General features: G+C 44.5%; 1 protein-coding gene across 1 annotated transcript in view; it reads left to right on the top strand.

Annotated features, from left to right (window-relative positions):
- Positions 1-24,745, top strand: part of micall1a (MICAL-like 1a) — a 90,258-nt gene that overhangs the window by 56,905 nt on the left and 8,608 nt on the right. Inside the window, exons 9-14 of the mRNA XM_060849381.1 lie at positions 519-874; positions 7,329-7,463; positions 8,648-8,774; positions 22,337-22,427; positions 24,400-24,473; positions 24,560-24,674. Of these exons, the coding sequence (XP_060705364.1) occupies positions 519-874; positions 7,329-7,463; positions 8,648-8,774; positions 22,337-22,427; positions 24,400-24,473; positions 24,560-24,674 (898 nt within the window). The remainder of the gene's footprint in view (positions 1-518; positions 875-7,328; positions 7,464-8,647; positions 8,775-22,336; positions 22,428-24,399; positions 24,474-24,559; positions 24,675-24,745) is intronic.

Raw genomic sequence — 24,745 nt, 5'->3', positions numbered from 1 at the left:
AAGGGGAAACATCTGTCTAGGGTCATCTGCTCCACATGGAGGGAGTTCCAGAATGTTAACAGTCTCTAGTAACATGAATCATAATTGCATGAAATCACAGCTGGATTTTAGAATCAGATCTTTTCCAATTATTTGCTTGATTTGCAAATATTACAGGCAAATGTGCCAAAAATATTGGAACCAATAGTGTCTGACTCTTATTTCTTTTGGCATAATGTTCTGACGTTCCCTACGGGATGTAGAAGGGGTCCATTTCATTCCTTGATGTTGTGAGGGTTGCGTTGTAAAAAGGAAATAAACTCTGCTACAAATGCCTTCTGTATCTTGTTAAGTATATATAGATTATGTACACTGTGAAAGACAATTGAATTGCTCTGTTCTGTCCAACACTTAAGTTTTATTAGCAGCTTGTGTTTATTATAGTCACTTTAGTGAAATGAGTACACCATCGATTTGTAGTTTTCTATTTCATTCCTGCGTTTAGAAGACTAGAATTCAGAGTTATTCCTCTTTTTCAGCCTCTCGTTCACTCCAGTTTCAGACCCACAGTTCTTCAGTTTCTGAAACAGGCCCATCCCCTTCCCTCAGCATGGAGAGTATTTCTGGGAATTCAGCAAAGTCTACTCCAGAGCTGCACAGGAAATGGGAAGCTGAGGCGGCTGACAATAGTCCGGCCGAAGTCAGGAGTTCAGCCACGTCCAACGGGAGTCCAGGAGCCAGTGAGAATGCCCTGTTGAATGCTGAGAGTCCAACACCACCCAGTCATCACCGACCTCCACCAAAGCCTCCAGTCAGCTGTAGCCCTAGGTTATCCACTCATCCATCCCCTGAAACAAACAGGGTACAACACTGCAGCCCTGACCTCCAGCCAAAGGTAGGTTATAATGCGTAACTGCATGGATACAATGCATATCCTTCTATAATGACAGGAGGTTACAAGGAATGTTCTATAGAGATTAACTCTTGGAGGAGAGTATACTAGCTGATTATATGTGAGGCAGAAATCATTCACAGATTATTTATTGACAGATTACTCACTGGGACCACAGTGCAAATCCTGAGGGACGCATGGGAGGAGGATAGTATTCATGTGTTCCACCCACCAATATGAGAACTCCCCTTTATCTCCCACGCGTCTGCCTGCAATTTATCCACCTTTGTTTTAGCTTGCTGCCTATTGTGAACTCTTGCCCAAGCAGCTTACAAGGATAAACACTATAATCGCTGCAAAAAATCGAAAAATATTGCAGTCACTGGAAATCAGAAACAAAAGCAAATCGCTAGAAAAACTCAGCAGGTCTGGCAGCATCTGTGAAGAGAAGGTCACTGAACTCAAAGCGTTAACTTTAGTCAAAGCAGTGCTCCAAGTCTCAATTTTAGGAACTATCCTCAGTATCCCACAATCTGTTCCTGCATTACCTGCATCTTGCATGTGCAGGTTAGATAAATAAAGAAGTAGTTTTAATTAAAACTAAAATAAGATCTTGCAGATGCTGAAAAGGTGAAGTACAGTTGAGAAGTGGTAAAATCCTCAGGTCTGGTGGTATCTCTGGAGAGGAAATGTTAACATTTCAAGGGCTGAATATAACCCTACTTCAGTAATTAAGATGGTTTTAACTGCATAAATTCATCTCTGTTCCACTGCCTAACACAGCTTAATTTCTTTCGTGATCAAAATGTTGTTAGGTTTAACATTTGACAAGTATTGGTTGTCATTCACAGACACAAATTTAAAACTTTTTCTGCCCTTTTGTGTATCAAAGTGTTTCCTAATAAGCTTGACTGCAGGCTGTTCCCCTAGCTCTGCAGAACAGTTTCGGTATGCATTCTTCTTAATACCTTGAAAACTTTGCTCAAAACACAGAAGATCAAGGTGATCCTTGTTTGTAATTTCAGCCAGAGTCGAAGTATCATTCAGATAACTGTCTCTAAGGCCAATGTATGCTTAAAATCTGATTGAAGATTTGTAGCTCGGGTATCCGTTGTTGTGGTTCTGCTCGCCGAGCTGGAAGTTTTTGCTGCAAACGTTTCGTTCCCTGGCTAGGGAACATCATCAGTGCTGTTGGAGCCTCGTGTGAAGCGCTGCTTTGATGTTTCTTCGGGTATTTATATTGGTTTGTTCTTGCCGCTTCCGGGTGTCAGGGAACGAAACGTTTGCAGCAAAAACTTCCAGCTCGGCAAGCAGAACCACAACAGCCAATGTATGCTTCCTAGACTGTAATGTCCAGGACTACTCAATATACTCCTGATATGACCAAATCAGAGCTTTGTAAAACTGAAGCTTGACTTCTGCAACCTTCTTCCAGTCCTGTTGATGTAAAGGCCAAGATTCATCTGCCTTTTTGGTTATTTTCTGTCCCTGTTTTATAAATTTTAATGATCTAAGTACATAAAACTTCTCAATTTCCCGTTTGACATTCTCCTTTTTGTTGAGTGGATGGTGTCCCATTTGTCTACACTGCAATCCGTTTGCTATAATTTTGACGGTTCATATCTCTTGTCAGTTTGAAAATTATAGTCTGTCTTTCTGTCAGTGGCATATATCCCATTGTCTATGCTGTTGTAGAGATGGTAAATAATTAAGGTTCCAACATGGCTCTGTGTAAGACATAATCAGTGACATCCAGCCAGTCGGAGTATCCGCCCACATTCCCCATCCTGCTTCCTGCCTCTCAGCCAATTATTAGATTCAGATGGAAAAGGCCCTCCAAACCATCGATCTGCCCCCACAGCACTACGACTAGAGGCACACTAATCCCACCTTCCTGCACTTGTCCCATACCCTTGAATGTTATGATATTTGAAGTGCTCATCCAAATATTTTTTAAAGGTTGTAAGATTCCCAGGAAGCACATTCCAGATTCCCACCACCTGCTGAGTGAAAAAGCTTTTTTCCCAAATCCCCTGCCTCTTACTCTAAAACTTTGCCCCCTTTCGATTGACCCCTCAACCAAGGAGAATAGCTGCCCTCTATTCATCCTGTCTATATCTTATACACTCTCAATCATGTTCCCTTAAGTCTTCTCTGCTGTAGAGAAAACAATCTAAGCTTATCTTGTCTCTCCTTGTAGCTCAAATTCTCATCCCTGGCAAAATCCTGGTGAACCTCCTCTGTATGCTCTTTAGTGTTATCACATCCTTCCAGTAATGTGGTAACTAGAACTGCAAACAGTGCTCCCACTGTGGCCTAACCAACACTCTGTACAACTCTAACGTTACCTCCTTGCTCTTCTACTCCATGCCAGGACTGACAAAAGCACATGCCCCATATGCCACCTTAACAGCTTATTCATGTGTTCTACAGACTTCAGGGATTTACCCCAATATCCCTCTGTTGTTCCAAGCTACCATTGTCCTTCCATTCATTAAATACTTCCGAATCTTGTTTCTTCTTTCAAAGTGCATCACCTTGCACTTACCAGGTTTAAATACCATCTTCCTGGTCTGCCCAACTGACCCATCCATTTATATCTTCCTGTATCCTATGGCCATCTTTGCCATTCACCAATCTTAGTGTCATCTGCAAATTTGCTTAACATTCCCCTCCCATTTATAAATAAATCATTTATGTATACAGGGAGAATAAACAATCAGGGTCCCAGTACTGATCCTTGTGGTATACTGCTGGACACCAGCCTCCAGTCACTCAAGCAACTTGCTACCACTCGTTTGTGTCCTATTACAAAGACAGTTTCTAATTTATCTTGCTAAGTTTCCCTCAATTCCATGGGCTTTAACCTTCTCCCAGTCGCGCATATGGATCCTTGTCAAACGTTTTGCTAAAATCCATTTAAACTGCTTCAACTGAACTTCTGTCTTCCACACACTTGATCACGTTTTCAAAAAATCTTAACAGATTTGTTAGGCAAGACTTCCCTCTGCCAAAGCTCTGCTGATTATCCCTAGTTGACCCACTCCTTGCCAAGTGGATATTAATTCTCTCCTTCAGAATTTTCTCCAGTAGTTTCTGTATCACTGATATCAGACTCTATGATCTGTAATTTCCTGGTTCATCTGTCACCCTAGTTAAAAAGTGACGTTTGTGAACTGTCTTCATATTTGCTCCTCTATTTATCACTGAGTCTTTGGAGGTCAATAATAAAGTAGCTGCCCCCTTAACATTGCTAAGTTCGTCCACAAAGCCTCGTTTGGGGACTCTTTCAGGATATCATCTCTCCTCACTGCAGTAATATTGACTCCTTAGTTAATAGTGCGACACCACCATCCTTTTAACACCACTTCTGCCTATCTTGAAGATTCTGTAGCCTGGAATGTTAAACTGCCAGTCCAGCCATTGCCACAGACATGCATCTGTGATGGTAACAATATCATACTTCCATATGTCAATCCACACCTTTAACTCATCAGTCTAAGCTAGTACACTCGTAGCATTAAAGACTGTCGAGCCTTGCCTCACTCTCATGACACCCAACAAAGCCGTGACCTGCTTCCTTTGCTGTAGCATGATGTGTCTCTGTTTCATCGATATTCTGTGTCCCCTTTTCCTGCCAGACTAGTTTAAACTCCTCCCAACAGCAATGGCAAAGCTGCCTGTGAGGATGTTGGTCTCAGTGTGGTTCAGGTGCAGACTGTCCCTGTACATGTCCCACCTTCCCCAGAAATGGTCCATGTGATCCAGGAATCTAAAACTCTGCCTCTTGTACCAACTCATGAGCCACACGTTCATCTCTCCTATTTTCCTATTTCTGAACTTGCTAGAACGTGGCACTGTGAGTAATCCAGAGATTACAACCGTTGAAGTCCTGCTTTTTAATCTACTGCCAATGTTTGAATGGAGGAAAGAAGGGGAATCAGAGTGATCTTGGGAATGTATTCCAGGCTTCAGTTGTGGTGTAGAAATCAGTACAGGTGTAATTAAAATCAATGAAACTTGAGAGGTCAGGAATCAATTGGTGCAAGCATCTCAGCAGACTGTGGAGGGATTTGGGAGATGCATAGTTAGGTGGGGGAGAGATGGGGAATCTGGACTGGAGGGGGCTGCAGAGTCCGGGAGGGTCGTGGAGGGGGCTGCAGAGTCCAGGAGGGTCGTGGAGGGGACTGCAGAGTCCGAGAGGGTCGTGGAGGGGGCCACACAGTCTGAGAGGGTCGTGGACTAGGGGACCGCAGAGTCCGAGAGGGTCATGGAGGGGGCTACAGAGTTGGGGAGGGTCGTGGAGGGGACTGCAGAATCCGCGAAGGTCGTGGAGGGGACCGCAGAGTCCGGAGGGTCGTGGAGGGGACTGCAGAGTCCGAGAGGGTCATGGAGGGGGCTGCAGAGTCCGCGAAGGTCGTGGAGGGAACCGCAGAGTTGGGGAGGCTTTTGGAGGGGACTGCAGAGTCCGGGAGGGTCGTGGAGGGGACTGCAGAATCGGGGAGGGTCGTGGAGGGGACTGCAGAGTCCGGGAGGGTCGTGGAGGGGACTGCAGAGTCTGAGGTGGTCGTGGAGGGGACCGCAGAGTCTGGGAGGGTCGTGGAGGGAGCTGCAGAGTCTGAGGTGGTCGTGGAGGGGACCGCAGAGTCTGGGAGGGTTGTGGACTAGAAGGGAGTGCAGAGTAAGGGAGGGTTGTGGAGGGGGCTGCAGAGTCGGGGAGAGTCGTGGAGGGGACTGCAGAGTCCGCGAAGGTCGTGGAGGGGGCTGCAGAATCGGGGTGGGTCGTGGAAGGAGCTGCAGAGTCCAGGAGGGTCGTGGACTGGAGAAGGCTGCAAAAGCAGTGAGGGCCAAAGCCACGGAAGGATTTGAGGATAAGGATTTTAAAATTATGATGTTGTTTGCCTGGGAGTCGGTGTCGGACATTGAACATAGTGGTGTTTGGGGAATGAGAGTTGGTGCAAGCAGAGATCCAGAGGACAGAGTTTTGGATGACCCCATGTTAATGTGTGGTAAAATGTGGAAGACCATGTAGCAGAACATTGAAACAGTCAAGACTGGTGAAGCGACAATGGGAGTTTTAACAATGGGTAAGCTAAGACAGGGTAAAGGTGGTGCCAAGGTGGGGTTGGTGTAAATATGACGTCAGAAGTTTGTCTCACAGACACATGATCCTGAACAGACTGTCTCCATCTCAACTCCACCCAGGAAAGCAGTGAAGTCAGTGGTTCAGGAACAGAGTTTAGGGTGTAGACAGCAATGGCATAAGTCTTCCCAGTATTTAACTGGAACATTTTATACTGATCCAGATCTGGAGGTCAGATAATTTGGTTAATTTTGCCACAGCGGAGGAGTTACTGTAGAGCTGGATGTCGGCAACATATGTATGAAAGCTAAAATCTTGCTTTTTGGATAACGTTGCCAAAGGACAAATTATAGCTGCCCCTTCCGCTTGTCCCACTTCATTACTGGCTCAATGTTCCCATCTGAATTCAGAACTGCCACTTCTCTTGTTGGGCTCCATTTTGCATCTTGTTTTCCCAGTGGAAAATAACCAGGAATGTTGAGTTTCCATTCCTCCTTCAGCCATATTTCAGTCATTGCTCTGATATCATACTCGGTGAGTGTCTGTATTGGCTTTCAGCTTCCTTATACCTCTCAACTCAAACCAGCTCCTTTGTCTGTTTTCGTTTTAGTCTTTGATTCCTCTGCTTTCCATGTTCCCTCACAAATGCTCTTCCATGTATTTCCAACTCTCCCGCCTGAATCTGTTGAGGCAAGTTTCCTCCATCCATAGTTTTTTGTTGTATTGAAGTGCAACCTGTCTGCCTTATACAGATCACAGCTCCTCCCCCCCACCCCGTGACAGTCCCAATTCCCCAGAAATCTAATGACTTTGTTTCCACATCATCCTTCTATTTGTTCTATCCTCCTAGTTCTGAATTCATGAGCATGTGATCTTGGCAGTAATTCAGAGATCGCTACCTCTAAGGTCCAACTTTTTAATTCAGTTCCAGTTTCCTGCAGTCTGCCTAAAGGACCCCCCACCTTTTTCCAACCGATACAGACCACAATTCATGGCTGTTCATCCTCACCCCTCAGCTCTCTGTGATCCACCTTGGTGACATCCTTGACCTTAACAACAGGGAGATAACATACCACCCTGGAGTCTGATCAACAGCCTCAGAAAGGCCTCATGGTTGCCTTAACTAGTGAATCTTCTGTCCCAGTGGCTTTCCTGGCTTTGTGAACTCTGAACAGTTCTCACATTGAGAGGAGTCGAGAGTGTGGCACTGGGAAAGCACAGCAGGTCAGGCAGCATCCGAGGAGCAGGAGAATCAACGTTTTGGGCATAAGTCCTTCATCAAGAATGAGGACTGGGGGCCCCCATATTGAGAGGACTTTGGGAGATTATTCATAGGAAATCTACCTTTGTTCAGGGAATGATTTTTTTTTACAGTCTTCATGCAAAGAAAATCCATTTGATAGAAAATCCAGTCCAGCTGGAGTAACTGCCCCCCCCCGGCCTCGGAAAGGACCGAAGCCAGCACGGCCTCCAGCCCCCGGCCATGGCTTCCCGTTGATTAAGCGCAAGGTGAGTGTAAGAACTTTAACTTCCTGCCGGAAGTGAATCTTTTTGTTCAATTGCTTGCAGTTGTACTGATGTTTCCGATGTATGATGCTGAACATGTCGAGCTGTGTCTCTGTGCAATCCCGGTACCCACTCTGTCTGCTGGTGTAGGTGGGGTCTCTCTCACTGCAGACATTAACATGTGCGTGGCACAGTGGTTAGCACTGCTGCCTCATAGCGCCAGAGACCCAGGTTCAATTCCCGACTCAGGTGACTGTCTGTGTGGAGTTTGCACGTTCTCCCCGTGTCTGTGTGGGTTTCCTCCGGGTGCTCCGGTTTCCTCCCACAGTCCAAAGATGTGCGGGTCAGGTGAATTGGCCATGGGAAACTGCCCGTAGTGTTAAGTAAAAGGGGTAAATGTAGGGGTTGCGCTTTGGCAGGTCGGTGCGGACTTGTTGGGCCGAAGGGCCTGTTTCCACTACTGTAAGTAATCTAATCTAATCCTGTCCCTGTTAGCTGCTGGTCAATCTGGTTTCTGCCTGATTCAGCCGAGTCCTCACTTCACTTCTTGTGCCTCGCTCAGTCTCCTTGTTCTCGCTCTCTTTGTACACTGCCTCCACCTCACAATCTTGCTCACCATCCCTGACCCTCCCCACTTGTGCACTATCTTGTGTGAGGGAGCAGGAGCTGTTATCACACTCACTGCTAGTGCCTTGAGTGTGAAAGCGAGTTGTTACCACGCTTGCTGATTGTGCCCTGTAAATGCTTAACCTGTTACCCCACTCCCTGTTCTGCCATGTGTGGTTGCCTTGTTATAACACTGGCTGATTATCTGAGAGTGGATAGAGAGAGCTGCTATCACATTTACTGATTGTGGTCTGTGCTTCTCTCTCTCACTCTGACTGACTTATCACCTGACTAAACAGTAGGATGTTGAAATTGAGCTGGCCTGTTTGGGCAGTATTGCTTTCACCTCAGAACTGAGCACACCATGAGTGCAGTGCCTGGCAATCATTTGAAAATATAATTCAATTCTACAAATGATCCAAGGCAAATGGACTCTGTGTGCCTGAATCTGTAACTTGAATATAGAGATTGAGGATCATTCATACTTCTTCCCTTCTGTGCTGATATATTTTATTTATTTTTGAAAGGATTGCAATTTCTCAGTAGCTTTATGTTCTGACTACTGTGATTTATTTTTTTAGGTGCATGCAGATCAATATATTCCCGAGGAGAATATCCAGGGAGAGTTGGAACAACTAGAACAGAGTCTGGATGAACTGGAACATCGTGGGGTTGCACTAGAGGAGAAACTGCGCAGCTGTGAAAATGGTGAGTTCAGCAGAAACTCCTTAAACTAGGAAAGTGAGAATTAGCTGATGGTGTTAAGGCGTAGGCGCCTAGACTTCAGGTTTTGAGTTAATTTGCAGTGGGGTATGAGGAATAACTTTATACAGAGTGAATGGTAGTCAGCTGGAGCCCAGTGCCCACGAGGTGGAAGTGGAGAAAATCCATGATTTCAGAAGGACGTTGGACGGGCACTTGAGGCAAATAAACTTGTCGGGTAATCAGGTAAAATAGAGAGTGAACGCTGGAAGGCTTGGCGTATGGAGAGCACAGACTCTATAGGCTGAATGTAGTTTCCTGTGCCCTGATGCAGTGACACTGTGGGGTAAATCAGTCCCTGAGCTTAGTTGTGCCATTCTGTTAAACTGTGGCAGTCTCACACCTCACTTTTGGCTCTATAACCTTTAATACCCTCGCACAGCTAAATCAGCCTCGTTATGAAATTTTCTCATGATTCCTAGAGTCAACAACTTTTCGTAAGAGAGAATTCCAAATTTCCACTGCAGTATTTTTGGCTTCATTAAGGCAGACAGCATTCTAAACTTGTTTGATAGGAGCAGAGTACAAGAGCAGGAAGTTTGTGATGCCCTTGTTAGGGTACTGCTGAGAGCTCAACTCGAGTATTGTGTGCAGTTAGAGATGTATAGCACAGAAACAGACACTTCGGTCCAACTCATTCATGCCAACCAAATATCCTAAATTAGAACATAGAACATTCCAGCGCAGTACAGGCCCTTCGGTCCTCGATGTTGTGCCGACAAGTGAAACCAATCTGAAGCCCAACTAACCTAAACTATTCCATTATCATCCATTTGTTTATCCAATGACCATTAAATGTCCTTAATGTTGACGAGTCCACTACTGTTGCAGACAGGGCATTCCACGCCCTTATGACTCCCTGAGTAAAGAACCTACCTCTGACGTCTGTCCAAATCTATCACCCCTCAATTTAAAGCTATGCCCCCTCGTGCTGGCCACCACCATCCGAGGAAAATGGCTCTCACTGTCCACCCTATATAATCCTCTAATCATTTTGTATGTCTCAATTAAGTTACCTCTTTACCTCTTTGTAACGAAAACAGTCTCAAGTCCCTCAGACGTCCCTCATTCCAGGCAACATCCTGGTAAATCTACTCTGTACCCTTTCCAATGCTTCCATATCCTTCCTCAAGTGCAGCCTCATCAGAATGTTGTACAGCTGCAGCATGACCTAGTGGCTCTGAAACTCAATCCTCTACCACTAAAAGCTCACACACCGTATGCCTTCTTAACGACCCCATCAATCTGGATGGCAGCCTTCAGGGATCTATGTACATGGACACCAAGATCTCTCTGCTCATCCACACTATCAAGAATCTTACCATTAGTCCAGTACTCTGTATTCTTTTACTCTTTCCAAAGTGAACCACCTCACACGTTTCTGCATTAAAGTCCATTTTTCACCGCTCAGCCCAGCTCTGCAGCTTATCTATGTCCCTCTGTAACCTGCAACATCCTTTCACACTGTCCATAACTTCACTGACTTTAGTGTCATCCACAGATTTACTAATGCCCTTCTACACTGTCATCCAGGTAATTTATAAAATTGATAAACAGCAGTGGCCCCAAAACAGATTCTTGAGGTACACCACTATTAACTGAACTCCAGGATGAACATTTCCCATCAACCACCCTCTGTCTTCTTTCAGCTAGCCAATTTCTGATCCAACCACTAAATCACCCTCAGTCCCATGCCTCCTTATTTTCTGCAATAGTCTCCCATGGGGAACCTTATCAAACCTTACCTTTACTGAAATCCATATACACCACATCAACCACTTTACCCTCATCCACCTGTTTGGTCACCTTTTCAAGAACTCAATAAGATTTGAGAGGCACAACCTACCCTTCACCAAACCGTGTTGACTATCCCTAATTGGATTATTCCTTTCCAGATGATTGTAAATCCTATCTCTTATAATCATTTCCAAAACTTTGCCCACAACAGAATTAAGGCTCACTGGTCTATAATTCCCAGGGTTGTCTCTATTCCCCTTCTTGAGCAAGGGGACAACATTTGCTATCCTTCAGTCTTCCTGCCGACAATGATGACATAAAGATCAAAGCCAACGGCTCTGCAATCTCTTCCCTGGCTTCCCAGAGAATCCAAGGATAAATCCCATGCGACCCAGGGAACTTGCCTATTTTCACACTTTCCAGAATTGCTAACACCTCCTGCTTGTGAACCTCAATCCTGTCTAGTCTAGTCGCCTGTATCTCAGTATTCTCCTCGACAACATTGTTTTTTTCCTTTGTGAATACTGACAAAAAAATATTCATTTAGCACCACTCCTATCTCTTTGAACTCCACGCACAACTTCCCACTACTATCCTCGACTGGCCCTAATCTTACCCTGGTCATTCCTTTATTCCTGATATACCTATAGAAAGCTTTAGGATTTTCCTTGATCCTATCTGCCAACAAATTCTCATGTCCCCTCCTGGCTCTTTTTAGCTCTTTCTTTAGGTCTTTCCTTGCTAACTTATAACTCTCAAGCGCCCAACCTGAGCCTTCACATTTCATCTTTACATAAGCCGCCTCCTTCCTCTTTACAAGAGATTCAACTTCTTTAGTAAACCATGGATCCCTCGCTTGGCCACTTCCTCCCTGCCTGACAGGTACATACTTATCAAGGACATGCAGTAACTGATACTTGAACAAGCCCCACATTTGAACTGTGCCCATCCCTTACAGTTTCCTTCCTCATCTTATGCATCCTAAATCTTGCCTAATTGCATCATAATTGCCTTTCCCCCAGCTATAACTCTTGCCCTGTGGTATATATTCTATCACTAAAGTAAACATAACTGAATTATGGTAACGATCACCAAAGTGTTCACCTACCTCCATATCCAACACCTGGCCTGGTTCATTACCCAGTATCAAATTCAGTGTGGCCTCACCTCTTGTTGGCCTGTCTGCATGTGGCCCACATCCTTCTCGACCCATCCTATTCATATATCCATCTAGGTTTAAGGCCCCACACTATAGGAAAAGTGTGAACACTTGGAAGGGAGTACAGGGATGTTTCAAAGGATGGCTCCAGGGATCAGACCCTTCAGTAGTGAGGAAGGATTGAAGCAGTTAGGGCTGCTTTCTTTGAGAAGGAAAAGGCTAAGAAGAAATTTGGTAGAAATTTTTTAAATGATGAGGCACTTGGTCGGAATGGATAAGGAAAAACTGTTCCCTTGTAAATAGCTCAATAATCAAAGAGCACGGTTTTAGAAGTCTTTGGAAAAAGAAGTAAATACAAGGTGAGGCAAAACTCTCAGCGAGTAGTTCAGCTCTGGAACTATGGTGGAAGCACTTTCAATCAAGATATTCAAGTGAGCGTGGGATGATTATTTGATGAGATACAGAGTTATGTGGAAGAAACAGGAGATAGTTGGCAGGTTAAAATGAACAGTGAGCCAGTCCAAACATGCTGGGCCAATGGCTATCTCCTGCTACATGACCGTTTTATAATTCTTTGTGTGAAGAAATGGTTCCTTACATCATCGCTAACAGACTACCGATAATTTGTAGGTTCCATCCCCTAGTTCTGGACCCTCCCTGTAGTGGAAATAGTTTCCCTCTGCTAATTTTATCAGCTCTTTTATCTTAAACAACAAATTAGACGACTCCTTAATCTTCTCTTTGCAAAAGAATATGTGCCTATTCAATGCAATCTGTCCCCATAATATAACCCTATCATCGTTCTGGTCAATTTGCATTGTTGTCCCTGTAAGACTCCCTTCCTAAAGTGTGTTGCTCAGACCCGTGAATGCAGTGGGATCTCAGAGGATACTGACTTAGAAGACTGTCACATAATTTCCACCCCTTTCCACAGCAGCTTCTTGAGATTTAGATGCATATACCATTCACCTATTTTAAATAATAATTGAGTAGATTCCCTACAGTGTGGAAACAGGTCATTTGACCCTCCAAAGAATAACCCACCCAGATCCATTTCTCCCTGAATGCACCTAGCGCTATGAGCAATTTCCCATGGCCAATTCACCTAACCCGCACACCTTTGGACTGTGGGAGGAAACCAGAGTACTCGGCGGAAACCCACGCAGACATGGGGAGAACGTGCAAACTCCACACAGACAGTTGCCCTGAGGCTGGAATCGAACCTGGGGCCCCTAACGCTGTGAGGTAGCAGTGCTAACCACTGAGCCCCCTCAGGCATTGGCCTGAGGTGAGCAGCATATCAGAAAGATGAGGGGCGAGCCTGTAGCCAAAAGGGAACGAAGTAGATGGCACACATGACCTACAAGTCCTGTTGCCCATGCATCCCCTGTTGGCTGTATCAGCACGAGGAGCCAGGAAAATCACATGTGCTTGCACTGATGTTAACATCACTATGTATGGAATATGGTGACGACAGTAGTGCATGCATGGACACATCCTGAAGCCCCTCACAGCCAAGTGACATCACCAGCCCCATCTGCACAAACACAGAGGCTGTTTGGCACTGAGTTTAATTATTTCAAAACAGGAAAGATGTACACATATTCAGTAGGTTCAGCAGCATCTGTCAGAAAGAAACAATTTCAGATCCAAGGCCTTTCTTCAGAACCTTCTCCACTTTTGGCTCCAGCTCTACCTGAAAACATTTCAAACTGTTCGGGAGGATTTAAACGAGTAAGGTGGTGGGGGTTGGGACCCAGGGAGATAGTGAGGAAAGAGATCGATCTGAGACGGGTACAGCTGAGAACAGAAGTGAGTCAAACAGTCAGGGCAGGCAGGGACAAGGTAGGACTGCAATAAATTAAACTGCATTTATTTCAATGCAAGAGGCACAACAAGGAAGACAGATGAAGTCAGGACATGGTTAGGAACATGGGACTGGGATATCATAGCATTAACGGAAACATGGCTCAGGGATGGGCAGGACTGGCAGCTTAATGTTCCAGGATATAAATGCTACAGGAAGGATAGAAAGGGAGGCAAGAGAGGAGGGGGAGTGGCATTTTTGATGAGGGATAGTATTGCAGCTGTACTGAGGGAGGATATTCCTGGAAATACATCCAGGGAAGTTATTTGGGTGGAACTGAGAAATAAGAAAGGGATGATCCCTTATTGGGATTGTATTATAGACCCCTCCAATAGTCAGAGGGAAATTGAGAAACAAACTTGTAAGGAGATCTCAGCAATCTGGAAGAATAATAGGGTAGTTATGGTCAGGGATGTTAACTTTCCAAACATCGACTGGGACTGCCATAGTGTTAAAGGTTTAGGTGGAGAGGAATTTCTTAAGTGTGTACAATTTTCTGATTCAAGTGTGCAAAACTTGACCTACTCTTGGGAAATAAGGAGAAAGTGAGGACTGCAGATGCTGGAGATCAGACCTGAAAAATGTGTTACTGGAAAAGCGCAGCAAGTCAGGCAGCATCCAAGGAGCAGGAGAATCGACGTTTCGGGCATAAGCCCTTCTTCAGGAATTCTTGGGAAATAAGGCAGGGCAAGTGACTGAGGTGTCAGTGGGGGAGCACTTTGAGGCCAGTGACCATAATTCTATTTGTTTTAAAATAGTGATTGAAAAGGATAGAACAGATCTAAAAGTTGAAGTTCTAAATTGGGGATAGGACAATTTTGACGGTATTAGGCAAGAACTTTCAAAAGCTGATTGGAGGCAGATGTTTGCAGGTAAAGGGACGGTTGGAAAATGGGAAGCCTTCAGAAATGAGATAACAAGAATCCAGAGAAAGTATATTCCTGTCAGGGTGAAAGGGAAGGCTGGTAGGTATAGGGAATGCTGGAAAACTGAAGAAATTGAGAGTTTGGTTAAGAAAAAGAAGGAAGCATAGGTATAGACAGGATAGATCGAGTGAACCCTTAGAAGACTATAAAGGAAGTAGGAGTATACTTAAGAGGGAAATCAGGAGGGCAAAAAGGGGACATGAGATAGCTTTGGCAAATAGAATTAAGGAGAATCCAAAGGGTTTTTACAAATATATTAAAGACAAAAGGGGAGAGAATAGGACCCCTCAAAGATCAGCAAGGTGGCCTTTGTGTGGAGCCACAAAGATACTAAATGAATATTTTGCATCAGTATTTATTGTGGAAAAGGATATGGAAGATATAGACTGTAGGGAAATAGATGGTGACATCTTGCAAATGTCCAGATTACAGAGGAGGAAGTGCTGGATGTCTTGAAACGGTTAAAGGTGGATAAATCCCCAGGACCTGATCAGGTGTACCTGAGAACTCTCTGGGAAGCTAGAGAAATGATTGCTGGGCCTCTTGCTGAGATATTTGTATCATCGATAGTCACAGGTGAGGTGTCGGAAGGAGGTTGGCAAACGTGGTGCCACTGTTTAAGAAGAACGGTAAAGACAAGCCAGGGAACTGTAGACCGGTGAGCCTGATCTTGGTAGTGGGCAAGTTGTTGGAGGGAATCCTGAGAGACAGGATGTACATGTATTTGGAAAGGCAAGGACTGATTCGGGATAGTCAACATAGCTTTGTGCGTGGGAAATCATGTCTCACAAACTTGATTGAGTTTTTTTGATGAAGTAACAAAGAGGATTGATGAGGGCAGAGCAGTAGATGTGATCTATATGGACTTCAGTAAGGCGTTCGACAAGGTTTCCCATGGGAGACTGATTAGCAAGGTTAGACCTCATGGAATACAGGGAGAACTAGCCATTTGGATACAGAACTGGCTCAAAGGTGGAAGACAGAGGGTGGTGATGGAGGGTTGTTTTTCAGACTGGAGGCCTGTGACCAGTGGAGTGCCACAAGGGTTGGTGCTGGACCTTATACTTTTTGTCATTTACATAAATGATTTGGATGCGAGCATAAGAGGTACAGTTAGTAAGTTTGCAGATGACACCAAAATTGGAGATGCAGTGGCTGCGAAGAGGGTTACCTCAGATTACAACAGGATCTTGACCAGATGGGCCAATGGGCTGAGAAGTGGCAGATGGAGTTTAATTCAAATAAATGCAAGGTGCTGCATTTTGGGAAAGCAAATCTTAGCAGGGCGTATACACTTAATGGTAAGGTCCTAGGGAGTGTTGCTGAACAAAGAGACATTGGAGCGCAGGTTCATAGCTCCTTGAAAGTGGAGTCGCAGGTAGATAGGATAGTGAAGAAGGTGTTTGGTATGCTTTCTTTTATTGGTCAGAGTATTGAGTACAGGAGTTGGGAGGTCATGTTGCGGCTGTACGGGACATTGGTTAGGCCACTGTTGGAATATTGAGTGCAATTCTGGTCTCCTTCCTATTGGAAAGATGTTGTGAAACTTGAAAGGGTTCAGAAAAGATTTACAAAGATGTTACCAGGGTTGGTGGATCTGAACTACAGGGGGGAGGCTGAACAGGCTGGGGTTGTTTTCCCTGGAGCGTTGGAGGCTGAGAGGTGACCTTATAGAGATTTATAAAATTATGTGGGGCATGAATAGGGTAAATAGGCAAAGTCTTTTCCCTGTCGTCGGGGAGTCCAGAACTAGAGGGCATAGGTTTAGGGTGAGAGGGGAAAGATATAAAAGAGACCTAAGGGGTAACTTTTTCATGCAGAGGGTGGTACGTGTATGGAATGAGCTGCCAGAGGATATGGTGGAGGCTGGTACAATTACAACATTTAAAAGGCATTTGGATGGGTATATGAATAGGAAGGGTTTGGAGGGACATGGGCCGGGTGCTGGCAATTGGGACTAGATTGGGTTGGGATATCTGGTCAGCATGGACGGGTTGGACCGAAGGGTCTGCTTCCATGCTGTACATCTCTGACTCCATGACGTTCGCCGTGTTTGGAACTTGAGCTGGTCAACAGCAATTTGAATTTACATTACATCTTTCATATATATAAATATCCTTCGGAGTATTATAAATCGAAGTGTAACACTGAGCATAGCCAAAGATATGAGAGCAGTTTCGTCAGGAAGAGGTTTTAAGAAATCCTACAGGAGGAAAGTGAGGTAAAGGGAAGATTGGATCTCCGTGCTTAGTCTCAAAGAAGCTGACTGATATAGTGATTTACATAAACAGTGGTCAAGAGGCTATGTTTAGAGAAACAGTTTTCAAGCTGGAAGACATTTCAGTGGAAGAGAGGGGTGATGTCATCGATTTTAAAACAATGATGAGAAGTTTAACTAGAAGCAGGTGTGAGTAACAGTTATAGAGGCCTACAGCATGGAAACAGGCCCTTTGTCTCAACTTGCCCTCACCGCCCAGTTTTCACAATTAAACTAGTCCAATTTGATTGTGTTTGGTCCGTATCTCTCTATACTCCCTCCATCCATTTTCCTGTCTATGTACCTGTCTAAATGTGTCTTAAATGACAAAATCATACTCACTTCCATCACTATCTCTGGCAGTCCTCTCCAGACACTCACCACCCTCTTTGTGAAAACATTGCCCTTCTGAACCCTTTTGTATCGCTCCCCTCTCAGCTTGAACCTATGCCCTCTAGTTTTAGACTCCCCTACCCTTAGGAAAGGTTGTTGGCTATCTACCTTATGATCTCCCTCTCATAATTTTATAAGCCTGTATAAAGTCACGCCTCAGTCTCCTACTGTCCTGAGAGAAAAAGTACCAGCCTATCCAACTTCTCCTCATAACTCAAACCTTCCAGTCCAGGTAGCATCCTAGTAAATATTTTCTGCACTCTTTCTAGATTAATAATATTATTTCTATAAAGTAGGGTGATCAGAACTGTCTTCGGGATCAGTGGTGCTGGACGAGCACAGCAGTTCAGGCAGCATCCAACGAGCAGCGAAATGCCTGAACTGCTGTGCTCTTCCTGCACCACTGATCCAGAATCTGGTTTCCAGCATCTGCATTGTTTTTAACCTTGATCAGAACTGTACTCCAAATATGGCCTCACTAACATCTTGTACAGATGCAACAAGACATCCCAACTCCTATACTCAATGCTCTGACCGATTACGCCCATGGCCGCCTTCTCCACCCTGTCCACTGTGACTCCACTTTCAAGTAGCTATAAACCTGTACCTCTACTCTTTGTTCAGTAACACTGCCCTGGGCCCTCCCATTGATTGTCTAAGTCCTGCCCTGGTCTGACCCACCAAAATCCAACACCTTGCATTTACCTAAATAAAACTCCATCTGCCATTCCTCAGCCCACTGGCTCAGTTGATTCAGATCTCCCAGATTACCTTCACTGTCCACTCTTATCACCAATCATCAAACCATATCTCTGAAATTCTCATCCAAATCATTTAATGTAAACAAAAGGTAAGAGTGGACCAGCGCTAATCCCTGTGGCACACTGCTGGTCACAGGCCTCCAGTCTGTAAAACAATCCTCGCTCATCACCTTCTGTCTTCTATCATCAAGCTAATTTGATATCCAATGGTTAGCTGTACCTGGATCCTGTGAGATTTAATCTTATTCAACAACCCACCATACAGTACCTTGTCAAAGGCCTTGCTAAAGTCCATGTTGACAACGTCTACCACACTGTCCTCATCTACTTTCTTGGTCACCCCTTCAAAAAAACACAATCATATTCATGAGACACAATTTTCCGCGCACAGAGTCATGCTGACTATACCAAATGAGTCCTTGCCTCTCCAAATGCATGTAGATCCTGTCTCTCAGAATACCCTCTCTAACAACTTATCCACCATGGACATAAGGCTCACCGGTTTGTAGTTCCCAGGCATTTCCCAGCAGCCTTTCTTAAATGATAGCACAACATTAGCCCCCCTCCAATCTTCAGGCTCTCCACCTGTGGCTGTCGAGACACAAACGTCCACAAGGGGCTCTGCAATTTCTTCCCGAGCCTCCCACAAATTCCTAGGATACACTTCATCAGGTCCCAAGGATTGATTTATCTTAATGCATTTTAAGTCTTTCAGCACCACCTTTTCTGTCATGTAGACTGCCTTCAAGACATTATTTTATTTCCCTAAGTTCCCTAACATTCTTGCCTTTCTCAACGGTAAATACTGACAAGAAATGTGGATTTAGAATCTCACCCATCTCTTGTGGCTCCATACGCAGATGCCTTGTTGATCTTTAAAAAGCCCTATTCTCTCCCTAATTATTCTTTTGCACTTAATATACTTGCAGAATCTCTGGATTCTCCTTTACCTTATCTGCTAATGCTATCTTATGTCCCCTGATTTCTCTTTCAAATGTACTCTGACACCCTCTACACTCCTCAAACAATTTACTTGACCCCAGCTGCCTATACGTGGCATATGCCCCTTCTTTATCAGGGCCTGAATAATTCTAGTCATCCAGGATTCCCTACTCCTGCCAACCTTACCCTTCACTCACCGGAAAATGCTGGCCCCAGACCCTCAGGGACTCACTTTTGAAAGTGTTCCACTTACCAGACATCCTTTTGACTGCAAACAGCCCCTCCAATCAACATTTGAAATCTCCTGTCTAAAACCATCAAAATTGGCCTTGTCCCAATTTAGAACTTTTACTTGTGAACCTGATCTATTATTTTCCATAACTCTTTTAAAACTAATGGAATTATGGTCACTGGTACCCAAGTTCTCCCCACTGACACTTCCATCACTTGCTTTATAGTCATACATATTTACAGTATGAGAAAAGGCCCTTTGGTCCATTGTGTCCATGCTGGTCATTAGGCACCTGTCTACTCTAATTACATTTCCCAGCACTTAGCTTGTGTGCTTCGGTCCTTCAAATGATGAGCTGAATACTGCTTAAATGTTGTTAGGGTTCCTACCTGTACCACACTTTAAGGCAGTGACGTTTTTCCTTCGTACAGGAAGAGAGGAAGTAAGATTCCAAGATGGGAATGGGATGTGGCTGAAAAGCAATGAGAGCAATCATCAGAAATGGTCTATCCTACTCTGCTTCCCCAGACTACATAGAGTCGTACAGCATAGAAGCAGGCCCTTCGCCCCAACCCGTCCATGCTGACCAGTTTCCTAAACTTAAGATGAAAGTTAATGTAAAGTGAAAACTGAATTATCACCCACTTGTAGCATGTGTCTCTGATCTCAAAAATAAAACAAAGGACTGCAGATGCTGGAATTCTGAAACAAAACCAGAAATTAATGGAGAAACTCAAGTGGATAGGGTTGTTAAGAAAGCATATAGTATTTTGGCTTTCATTAACAGGGAGATCAGGTTTAAGAGCTGTGAGGTTTTGCTGCACCTCCACAAGTCCCTGGGGAGACCACATTTGGAATATTGTGTCCAGTTCTGGTCATCCTATTATAGGAAAGATATGAAGGCTTTGGAGAGAGTGCAAAGAAGGTTTACCAGGATGCTGCCTGGACTGGAGGGCTTGATTTACGAAGAGACGTTGACTGAGCTCAAACATTTCTCTCTGGAGAGGAGGAGGAAGAGAGGTGACCTGATCGAGGCAATGAGAGGCATGGATAGAGTCAATAGCCAGAGACTTTTGCCCAGGGCAGGATTGACTGGTATGAGGGGTCATAGTTTTAAGGTGTTAGGAGGAAGGTATAAAGGAGACGTCAGAGGTAGGTTCTTTACGCAGAGTATTGAGAATGCATGGAATGTGTTGCCAGCGGTGGTGGTGGAAGCGAAGTCATTGGGGACATTTAAGTGATTGCTGGACATGCACGTGGATAGCAGCGAGTTGAGGAGTGCGTAGGTTAAGTTATTTTATTTTACATTAGGATTAATCCTTGGCACAACATCGTGGGCCGAAGGGCCTGTTCTGTGCTGTACTTTTCTTGGTTCTATGTTCTATAAACTCAGCAAGTCTGGCTGCATCTGTAGAAAGAAATCCGAGTTAATGTTTTGTGTGCTGTCACCCTTCTTCTGAACTGACCAGAAGAGGAGGTCTCAGAGGTGACTAAGATAGTGGTCGGGAGAACAAATATATATGATGGTTTATGTGGACTTCCAGAAAGCATTTGATAAAGTCCACATAAGAGACTGTTAACAAAGGTAGGTGCCCATGGATCTGAGGACAGATTACTGACATGGTGGGAAATTGGTTGACTGGCAAGCGACAAAAAGTAAGGATAATAGGGAAGTACTGAAATTGGCAAGAGTGACCGGTGGGTGTACTACCGGAACCTGTTAGAACTCAATTATTCACATTGCTATTATCCAAGTCGTTGATAAACATAGAAAGTCATCTTCCAAATTTGCTGATGACACAACGCTAGGTGGCATTGTAGACAATGTAGATGAGAACATAAAATTACAAAGGAGTATTGATAGATCAAGTGTTTGTGCAAAGCTGTGGCAAATGGAATTCAATGTAAGCAAGTGTGAGGTTATCCGTTTTGGATCAAGAAAGGATAGACAAGGGTACTTTCCAGATGGTATGAAGTTAAATAAAGTGGATATCCAAAGAGACGTGGGGTTCAGGTGTATAGATCTTTAATATGTCACAAACAGACACAGAAAATAATCAAGAAAACTAATAGAATGCTGGCCTTTATATCTAGGGGACTGAATTGTAAGAATGCAGAAGTTATATTAATGTAGATTTACAAGAATGATATCAGGGTTAAGTTATGCGGAGAGATTATACAAATTAGGCCTGTTTTCTCTCAAATTTAGAAGGTTAAGGGGTGGTCTGTTTGAGGTTTTCAAGATATTAACAGGAAAGGATAGATAAACTATTTCAACTGCTCGGGAATCCTAGAACTAGAGGCAAGTCTAAGACTTAGGGCCAGACCATTTAGGAGAGATGTTAGGAAGCATGTCTATACATGAAGGATGGTAGATGTTTGGAATTCTCTTCCACAAATAGCAATAGATCCTGGATTAGTTGTTCATTTTAAATCTAATATAGATACATTTTTGTTAAGCAAAGTTATTGAGGGATATGGACCAAAGGCAGGAATATGGAGTTAGGCCACAGGTCAGGATTGATCTGAACTGAATGGTGGAACAGGCTCAAGGGGCTGAATGAGCTACCCCTGTTCTTTTGTCCTGGGTTCCTCGGTCTTTTATATCCTGCTACTTTATCACTGCGATCAAAAGATCACTAATCTAATCCTAGTCTTTTTGGTTTTCAGTCCCACTTAAGTGCTCATTCCTGATATTTCTAATGCTGTAATTGTCTTCTATCCTAACACTGCCACAACCCCCTTTCTTCCAACCTCCCTTTTGATTCTAAAGACATTGTAAACAATTTCCCAAGTTATGCCCAGCTTGTATCAGGATGCTGTGATGCTTACACCCTTTAAGTTGAATTTGTTTTGTGAAAGTGGGAGAATACAGGGAGGGAACACCAGGGTCTGGAGCCTGGACAATTGAGGGCATGGCCTCCAATTACTGAGCAATGGGAATGGGGAATGGAGAAGAAACCAGAGTTTGGAGCAGTGCAGAATTTCTGGATTACTGGAGGTTACAAGAGTACTATTCCTGAATAGTACGCTGTTCAGCTGGCTAAAGGAGAAGTTGTATCATTCACAGCTAAAGGCTGAGAGAGGGGTTGGGAAGCTGTCCTCGATCTGCCACATTGTGGGGAGGTGGCAGCCCCTTAGGAGGGAGGGGCAGGTGGGCCTCTTCTAGGAAGGGAAAGAGGTCTTGATACCCCTCCAATCAGTGTTCATTTTCTGTTTCACCTGCACTCTCAGATGAAGATGAAGATGATCTCCTGGTTGATTGGTTCAAACTAATCCATGAGAAGCATATGCTGGTTCGCCGTGAGTCAGAGCTGGTTTACACGTGAGTTGCTGTGTTATTTCATTTATTCTCTTCCCTTTACCATGTTTCAGCTCCTTGCATCACAATAACCTTGTGCATGTTTGGATTGTCCTTAGTTTGGAAATACCAGCCGTTCCCATTCCCTAATATTTGATGGTGATGGGACATTGTTGAGGTGTCTCTGGCCTCGGGGTAGGTATGCGGAGGCAGAACAGAAAGGAAAGGCCGTCTGCAGGGACCCCTGTTGTTATCGCCTGTCAGTGTAACATCAGCCAATCCTCAGCCACCTCATTAAGAACATAGAACAGGACAGCACAGGAGCAGGACCTTCAGCCATGACATCTGAGCCAACCATGATGCCATTCTAATTCCACTGGCTTGCACATATTCTGTATCCCTCTACTCCCTGCCTGTTCATGTGTCCGTCGGAATGCCTCTTAAACATTGCTTTCGTCTCTGTGTCTACCACCTCCCTGGCAGTGCATTCCAGATGCCTATCATCTTCTGCGTAAAAAACTTTGCACACATCCTTAAAACTTTCTTCCTCTTACCTTGACCTATTATTTAAAATTTCCCCTGAGAAAGCAAGTCTGACTATTCACCTTTTCCAAGCCTCTTATAATTTTAGATACTTCTGTCAGGTCACCTTTCAGCCTCTGATTCTCTAGTGAAAACAATCCATGTTTGTCCACCCTTTCTATAGCTATTATACTCCAATCTAGGCAATATCCTAATAAACCTCTTTTGTACCCTGTCCAAAGCCTCCAGATCTTTCCAATCATGTGGCAACCAGAACTACACAGAATACTCCAAATGTGTTTGAACTAAAGTGTGGTTCAGCTGCAACATGACTTCATGTCTAGTTATATAGCACAGGTCCTTCAGTCCAACCCATCTGCGCCAACCAGATATCCTCAACTGATTTGGTCCCATTTGCCAGCATTTGGCCCATTTCCCTCTAAACCCTTCCTAGTCAGGTACCCATCCAGATGCCTTTTAAATGTTGCTATTTTACCTTCCACCTCCTGCTTTCCTCTGGCAGCTCGTTTCATACACACACCACCCTGTGCTCTGAGGTTGGTAGATCAATGACAAAGACTCTGCATATGTAAATAAAGGGTAAATTGGTGAGGGAGTACACGCTTCTATGGAGTTATTTCACCGCCAATCAGAAAAAAGACCCTGCACAACTAGCTTCTGTGACCAAGCCAAGTTTGTTGCCATGTTACCAACTCACCATGTTCCCATGTGATTTAATCTTCTGGACCAGCCTACTCTGACAGCATTTGTCAATTGTTTTAGTAAAATCTATGTAGACAACATCCACTACCTTACCCTCATCAATTGTCTTCATCACGTGCTGAAAAACTCAATCAAATTTGTGAGACAAAGCTGTTTTTTTCTCGTGCTGTGTTGCACCCTGTGTGTAAGTTTAGCGTGTTTGTGCAAAGCTGTGTTTCCACCTGTGTTCCTCTGCAGCACAGCTAGATCAACTCGGACTGATGCAGTTTATCATCTGATTATGGGCTTTAAATGAAACAGAGTGATAGTGCCATTCCAGCCCTGTTTCCTCCTTTGCTTCTCTTTCCCTTTACTCCCTTCCCCCTTTTCTTTGCTGTACTGCCTGCTCCTTGTGCCTGTTCCTCTATCAATTGTTATTTTGCCTGGTCTATCATCAGGCTCCTGTGTTTTGGCCCCAGGCTGTTGCTCTGCTCCGTAGTGAAGTTTTAAATCAATGAGTTGTCCCAGCCCCTAATCCACCACTGATGGGCCTGACCTGACCAGGCATGGGAGTCTCCAGGGACTGCATGGGTGGTGAGAGAATGAGGACAGTAACTGTTGGATAAAGTGCGCTGCCATTTCCTCGCCCTAATGGGTTAGTGAAGGAGTCTGGCTAGATAACCTTCACTATAGGAATTGTTGTTGTTTAACTGGGGAGGCTGCCCCAGTCTGAAATCTGTTGCTGTAATGTGAACCCTGTCCTATCACGCAGTTTCAAGCAGCAGAATTTGGAGGAACGGCAAGCTGACGTGGAGTATGAACTACGCTGTCTACTTAACAAACCGGGTGAGTTGTGGTTGCACAGTACACTCAGGGTTTAGCTTCCCCACTCAGTTCCTTCAGGCTGCTCACTGCTTCACTTGTCCCTGCAGAGAAAGATTGGACTGATGAGGATCGAGCGCGAGAGGCAGAGTTGATGCAGGAGTTGATTACGGTCATCGAGCAAAGAAATGCCATCATCAACAGCCTGGATGAAGACCGGCAGCGGTAACCTATTCAGTATTTAGGGTCACACAAATAGACAGTGCAGGAAACTCAACAGGTCTGACAGCATCTGT

The sequence above is a fragment of the Hemiscyllium ocellatum genome, chromosome 33 (assembly GCF_020745735.1).
Source record: "Hemiscyllium ocellatum isolate sHemOce1 chromosome 33, sHemOce1.pat.X.cur, whole genome shotgun sequence".
NCBI lineage: Eukaryota > Metazoa > Chordata > Chondrichthyes > Orectolobiformes > Hemiscylliidae > Hemiscyllium > Hemiscyllium ocellatum.
Note: the sequence above shows the minus strand (reverse complement) of the source record. Positions and strands in the feature narration are given on the sequence as shown.